Source organism: Hydra vulgaris, chromosome 09, assembly GCF_038396675.1.
Source record: "Hydra vulgaris chromosome 09, alternate assembly HydraT2T_AEP".
In the NCBI taxonomy this organism is placed as follows: Eukaryota; Metazoa; Cnidaria; class Hydrozoa; order Anthoathecata; family Hydridae; genus Hydra; species Hydra vulgaris.
In genome coordinates this window covers 2,156,689-2,164,436 of record NC_088928.1, presented here as the reverse complement: position 1 = coordinate 2,164,436, position 7,748 = coordinate 2,156,689, and the positions used below count along the sequence as shown (strand labels likewise).

Here is a 7,748-nt window from a genome sequence, read left to right as displayed (position 1 = left end):
TATCAACCAAGACACCAAGACAATTTCTAGAATAGGTCAGGTAAAAATTTGGAACAAAACTTCCAGCTTCGGTGATGCTTTTTGGCCTTGTTTTATTATATGATAAATAAATGTCTCTGGTTTTTATCAAATCCGGACGAAAACTTAATTCTGACATCTACATAGACATCCTAAGCACACATGCCAAACCCTGAATTGAATCCACATACTTTACAAAGTTTTCAAGCCGGATGAAATCTACTGATACAATCTTGACATTGAATGATACAATGTCGAAATGATATGATACAATGTTTACATGATGCGGGTTATCCGGTATGTATATTACAATTTATATTTTTTCCAAAATTTTTTTAAAATTGTGTTGTATAAACTGAAAATTAAATAGATGTTTATAAAAATATTTATAATAAAATAAGAACAATGTTGCAAACTTTTACAAAATATTTTCCCGCAGTATCTTTTTAATCGCTAACTAATTAATTTACTCTGCTAATTCCAAAACTTTTTCTGTAACATTGATCATTTTAAAGTTATACTGTTTTTAGTGCTGAAACTCAACTGAAGACAGGGCCGCCGTGAGGGGGGGTCTACTGGGTTGTTTTGTCCCGGGCGCCAGGTCGACAGGGGCGCACGAAGCCGAATATAAATAATTTTTTTTTTCATGTTTATTTAAAAAAAAGATGAAGTACTGGGAAGCAGCGTGGAAAATAAGAAATCAAAAGCAGCCGGTCAATTTGACCAGCTAAAACATATAATAGACGGTCAATTGCTTTTTTTGGCCGGTCAATTTTTTTTAGTTTAAATTTTCAACTTTGTAATGAAGTGCTTCATAATTGGACTTTTTAAATAAAAAAAGTAATTAATGCTTTAAAACTAAGAAATTATCATTACTTTCAAAACATTAGTTTTAAATAAAGCGATTCTTTTTATATAGCGGAAACTCGCAAATAAAGTGAATACTAATGATTAATTTAACAACCCGCTGAATTAAATGTTTAAAATAACTTTAGTGCACGGAGATTTTCATTCAATTAAAAACGGAGATTTTTTACTTTATTAAAAAAAGAGATTAGATTAAATCCAAGTAGTTTGATATTGATATAAAATATTAAAACAATTTTATTAAATTTATTTTTCTTATTTTTAATATCTTTCAAATTTGAAACAATTTTGAAACACGTGATATCGATGTGATAGTCTGATAGACCCAATCAAGAAGAAATTCAAACAGTTCTTTGCTTATGAGCGGATGCTGTTTCAAAAAGAATTAAAACGTGTCTGGTTTTAAAAAGAAAGATTCTGGTTGTCAAGTAAGAAAGAATGCTGCTCAAAGAACTGCGAATGAGGAAAAGAACAAACGCACTCAAGACTGTGGTATTACAGTTACAAAAAAAGGAGAAGATGAAAGTCCTACTGCTTCAAACTCTTTCCTGCCAAGTCAATCGATTCAAGTAGTAAATAGTTTTCCCCGTGAAAGGATATTTTCCCATTTGATTAATTCAATGTTATATAAATTTTTAACTTATTTTTAAAGGTTGGAACTGAAAACGATGTCACTGACATTTCTGAAAGCTCGGGAGAGCCCCTATCAAAAATCGGAATGGTAGCTGTGAATGAAGAGAATATTTTGATAAGTTCTACCTCTTTAAAAGAAATGATGTTAATAAACTTTTAAGCTAATAAAACAAGATTTTTTAAAATTTATTTTCAGCTGTTGCCAACAGAAGAACCCATCGCTACCATTCCTTCCAATGATCCTGCTTTGTGGGCAGCACATCTTTCCAAAGTGGAAAGAGATTCTGTGCTTCTACAGGGGCTTCCTCGAAATCCTTCAGCTTTCCCGAAAGATTCTAATAAGAAGAAGGTTCCTGAATCAATTTTCTACGAAACTTCTCTCAACGGGGAGAAGACATGTCGAGATTGGCTGGTCTGGAGTGTATCTAAGAAATCATTTATTTGCTTTCCGTATTCTCTGTTTGGAAGCAAACAATCTTTTGGGATCGGACACCAGTCGCACCTTCTAAGATGGAATGATGGAATAAGCTGCAACTGGCACAAGCTACCTGAGAAAGTCAAAAGTCACCAGAATAACGCCCAGCATCGAAACTTTTACATAGAATGGAAAACGGCGCTAGAAAGCTTAGAAAATCAAAGCGGAATAGATGCAGCTCTTGAAAACTCGATAAGAAATGAAGCAGCCAGGTGGCGTGAAATTCTACGATGCATCTTAGGTGTTACTCTTTTTTTAGCGTCACAAAACCTTAGTTTCAGAGGCAAATCTATTTACAATTATTCTATTGTGATACCGACTATCTTTAAATCTATTTAGCTTATATTTATAAGATTAACTAGATATTTTGGAAATCATTAAATAAAACAAATCCTTCTTTATTCTTTTAAATAAATATGTCATAATATTCATAAATCATAATATAAAATCATCATAGAATCATCATAAAATAAAGCAAATGCTTCTTTATTGTTTTAAATAAATCTGTCTTATTATTATAATTTTTAGGTTCATCAAAAATGATTGGAGAAGACGACAATGGCAACTTTCTAGCTACCCTAGAGCTCTTGGCCAAGCACAACAAGACTCTCCAACTACACTTAAAAGAAGTTTCCCGCTGCCAACAAGAAGGTAACAAAATGAATGCTCATTACTTGGGCTGGAGCACTCAAAATGAATTCATCAAAGAGTGCGGAGGAATCGTTCACGGTGCCATCATCAACGAAGCTCATATGGCCATCTACTATTCCATTCTTGTGGACGGGACTCCAGACGTCTCTCACACCGAGTAAATCACCTTTGTTCTCCGCTTTGTATACTTTGGTACTGACAAAAGATGGACCGTGAAGGAGCGCTTTCTGAGGGTCGAGAATCTTGAAAAAAAGATAGGTGCTGACATTGCCAAGCTTATTATGGACGTCTTAGAACAAAATGGAATCGATCTCAAAAGTTGCAGAGGTCAAGGATATGACAATGGAGCGAACATGTCCGGTATATACAAAGGAGTACAGGCGATTATACTGCAAAAAAATCCTCAAGCTCTCTATATGCCATGCAGTGCTCATAGTCTCAATCTTGCTGGTGTTCATTCTGCTGAATCTTCGGTTGAAGTCAAGAACTACTTTGGCCGAGTCCAGTCACTTTACAATCTTTTCAGTGGAAGCCCTAGTCGGTGGAAAGTCTTGATTGAAACCACTGGTTTGTCCCTTCATCAAACGTCGCAAACCAGATAGAGTGCGCAAATCGAGGCCGTGAAGCCGTTAGTCAAGCAATCCAGGGAAATCCTCGAGTCTTTGAAAAAGCTCCGCGATTTTGATTTAACAGCTGATCAATTGAATGAAGTAAAATCTCTGGAGAAGTGGGTTCATTCATTCGAGTTCATCGTAATGACAACCTTTTGGTATAAAACTCTTCAATCAATCAACTACGTGCGCCTTGCACTCCAATCAGAAAATATCTCCTTGGACGACGAGATGAAACTCATTAAGACTCTTATTGAAGATCTAAATCGACTGAGATCATCTTGGACCAGCATCCTTAATGAGGCACGTTTGATAGCATCTGGTCTTGCTTCTTTTGGTTTTCAATCAGAATTTGTGAAGAAGAGGACGAAAAAAAGGAAGACCTTTCACGAAGAGGTGAGGAACACCACTCATTTCCATGAAGACGAAGCAAAAGAGTTTGAGGTGAGCGTATTCAATACCGCTCTTGATACTCTTATTCAGCAGGTCAGCGATAGATTCCAAGCTGCTGAGAAGACGACGAATATGTTTTCGTTCTTGTGGTCATTGAAATCTCTTATTATGTTAAATGAAGAAGAATCAGAAGAAAGTGTTGAAGCACCTATCCAATTGGAGGAGAAATGCAAGGTCTTGGCACAAATCTACGCGACCGATGTTGTGGAAGAGAAACTTATTGAAGAGGTCCGCCACCTCGATGCTCTGAAGCGATCCAATCTTTTTGGTCCAAAAGAATCTCTTACTTCCATGACGTTATTGAATGGAATATACCAGAAAGGTCTTCAGCCGCTCTTCGAATCAGTCTGCATTTTGCTGCGCATCTTCAACACCATCCCTGTTTCTGTTGCGGAAGGCAAGAGATCTTTTAGTAAGCTTGCTCTAGTTAAGACAGCTTTAAGGTCTACAATGAGCCAAGAACGACTCACGAATCTTCTGGTTATTTCCATTGAGCATGACCTTGCCAAAAAGTTGTGCTACGGTGAAGTGATTTCCAAATTCGCCATGAGTAAAGCTCGAAAGATCAATTTCCTCTGAAGTTGAAACAACAATAGCTGTTGTATTCTAGACAAATTTTTGCTCTTAACATCCAATAGTGTTTAATGATTGTCTTTGGTCTGTTTCTACCATGTCCTAGTGTCGACTTTATCATTTTATGTATGAGTGTATAGCCAAGTCAAAAGACCATTGCAATTATCTAGAAATAAACTGTTCAAATGTTCATTAATTAAAATTAAAAATTCTATATTCTTTTATCCTCTTTGATTTGTTATCAAATGGCTTATTATATGTATTGAATTATGGATCATTAGATCAGCTTTCACTTTCAGTAGGGCGCTTGGGAAATTTTGACCCTGGGAGCCGCAAAGGCTCACGGCGGGCCTGACTGAAGACCAATGTAATTTGATTTAAAACATCTCATTCTAAATGCGTATCTAATACGCATTATAGTATATATATTTACGTCTATATAATACGTTTTTTGTAAATTACGATTTTATAAAAATGCAGCTCTTTAATAAGACAAAGTGCTGTCATCTTCTTGTTCCAGCCACTTCTTTTATTGCATATGTATATTTAAGAAAATTGTGTTTACAGTCAAAAGAAAAAAACAAACGAACTTATTATGTACATATTTGTGCTGACTGCCGATAAGTTGCCAACGATAAGTTGCCGATTGGATAAGTTGGCGACGATAAGTTTTGATCTTCTCATAATGACTACTAGAGAAAGTCAAAATTCTCCTGATATGTCTTGTTATGTTTTTAGATTTTATATAATGTATATTGGCAAAAAATAGGTTATGCATGAGATCGTAAAACAATATCGTGGATAGCGTGCGCAAAAATTAAACTTCATGTGCGATCAGAACAAACTATGGGACCCTTATATGATATCTGAAGCCTACGGAGCAACTATCGCAGAATTATTGCGAGGACATACTCAAGGAAGTCTTAACAATTAATCTAATTAAAAATGAATTATTTACAACGCATTCATTTTTTAATGAAGTTTTGAATGCTACTGTTATTTATATCTAAGTTGGTATATATTTTTTGTTTATTCTTTTCCGAAAGAAGATGAATTAAATATTTCATTTCAATAGTGAGAAAATAACAGTAGCAAAGACATGAAGAAAGCATTTTTACAAATAGCAACTTTTCAATCTCACTTTCCAAATCAGAGTGAGCTACATAAGTTATAAGAGATTTAGATCTAATTGAGTCAGTAGCTACACTTCTTCTTTAAGACTGATCTGACCAGAAACAGAATCTACTCTGCGAAGAACTGCTGGACAGTACCAGTGTGTACCAGAAAGAGTATAAAGAACCTGAAATTTATAATGATTTGGGTAATGAAGATTGTTATTGTAAAAATGTGATCGGTTTGTTTACTTACCTTAGATTCGAGCAGGATCCTGCTTAATGACGACAGTCTATTGACACCTTTTTGTTGCGAAACTCTCTTTATTTTACGCAAGTTTTATTAAAAAAATTGAGCAAGATTTTTATTTGCTATTCTAAACTGCATTTTTTTTCAAAAACTACCTTCTCCCCACCTCCTTCTTAAAAATTTTTACGGTACTGGCCTAAATACCGCATTAATTTAATACCTTTCAATATATAAAAAAGTGCTGTGTGATTATCCTTACATTATTAGAATTGATTCATACAAAATACTGTCTTTGATAAAGTTTTATCAATAAAATTTGAAATTATGCATAACTATAGATATCGCGTCAAAGCGAATGTGGTTTTTTAACTCAGTGGGGAAAAAAATACACAAATAAACATTGAAAAATTTAAATGAACAAGACCTTTGTTACATTGTGTTAATAGATAAATTATATAAAACAAAAAAAAAAAAGTGGGAGAAATGTGATTATTAATATCGATTACCGTAGAATATCGTCGTTAATTAATAGTTTTTTTTACACAACAAGATAAATTAGAATATTTACTATGTTTTATAGTTTTTAATTGATTTTATCTTAATGATCTATTTAAAAAAATACACATAGAACAAAATAAATCCTGTATGTAATAAACACAACTTTGAATCAACCAAATATAAAAAATCACTTTTATAAAAAGTTATATCTTATTATATTACATTATATTTAGCACACACAAAAAACTTGTAACTACCAAAAATTGATTATTATTATTATTATGAAAAATAAGGAATATAGCAACAAAATTATAAAAAAACTCTATATAAGAGAACAAAATTGCCATGAGACCTCACATTGCTACTCATGTCAAACTTGGTGAATATAAAAATGAGAAAAAAAAATTAAATGAAAAAAAAGGTGTAACTAAAAGTTTTAAAATTTTATGAAAAGTCAAAATGTAAAATTATGAATATAAGAATAAAATAAAATTTGAAATAAAACAAAGTTTGCTCAAGAGAAGATTTTTCACAAAAACAATGATTCGAGTCCTTCTAATTACTATTTATTTTGCGAGTCCTGTTGTTTTTCCAGAGTAAAGTAATTGTAATCGAAAGTAATTGTAATACTACTTCCAAACAACCGTTAAAAAAATTAATCCAGGCAAAAAAGATTATTTTAGTAGAGAAAAATGGTGCTTAAATTTGGATTTCCTCATATTGCTGGTTTGATTTGATTCGATTCGTATATCAAGACCCGCTTCAACTCGAGATTTGATTTGAAACTAAAAATGCCGATTTGCAGGGCTCTAATATATATAATTGACATATTTTGGACGTATTTCTAAGTTTTAGAGTGTTTTATATTAAGAGATGTTACTTGAAGTTTTATTTTGATAAGTAATCGAATCACAAGTTACTTCACACAAAGCCGGAAATTTAATTTTCTGAGGCCCGACCCCACTTCTTGTCGCTCTGGTTATATAATAGATCATTTAACGAGGTTCTTTAAGTCTTGGAGATTCTCTCTCTCTCTCTCTCTCTCTCTCTCTCTCTCTCTCTCTCTCTCTCTCTCTCTCTATATATATATATATATATATATATATATATATATATATATATATATATATATATATATATATATATATATATATGCGTAATATTGCAGTATATATATATATATATATATATATATATATATATATATATGCGTAATATTGCAGTAGTTGGAGACAGTTAAAATATGATTACTCTCAAAATTTGAGAGATTTTGGATGAAGAATCGCTTGCAGATTTAAATTCTAAGACTTGTAGGATTATGCGAAAAAACACCTTAAAAGGCGTTATATGCAAAAATTGACGTTTTAAATATGTTCATATTTAATTTTCTTTTTTTAATTAGCTGCATTTCTGGATGATTTAAGTTTATAATAATTTATAACAACTAAGCTAATTTTATAACAACTTGTTAACTATTTGAAGATTTAAAAAGTGAAACTTTTATTCTTATATGTACATAAGAATATCAAAATAAACATTTTTTTTACAATTTAAAACATTTTGAACATGGTTATATATATATTTAGGAAAACATTTTTAATTAAAAA

General features: G+C 32.3%; 2 protein-coding genes across 2 annotated transcripts; both read left to right on the top strand.

Moving 5' to 3' along the window:
- Positions 1-282: 282 nt before the first annotated feature.
- On the top strand, positions 283-2,805 carry LOC136085170 (zinc finger MYM-type protein 5-like). Its single transcript, XM_065806458.1, has 5 exons — positions 283-315; positions 1,296-1,454; positions 1,538-1,606; positions 1,715-2,234; positions 2,522-2,805. Exons 1-5 carry the CDS (start codon positions 283-285, stop codon positions 2,803-2,805), a joined length of 1,065 nt encoding a protein of 354 aa, XP_065662530.1.
- Positions 2,806-3,399: 594 nt separating this feature from the next.
- On the top strand, positions 3,400-4,287 carry LOC136085169 (uncharacterized). The gene has a single exon (XM_065806457.1). It carries the CDS (start codon positions 3,400-3,402, stop codon positions 4,285-4,287), a length of 888 nt encoding a protein of 295 aa, XP_065662529.1.
- Positions 4,288-7,748: the final 3,461 nt, after the last annotated feature.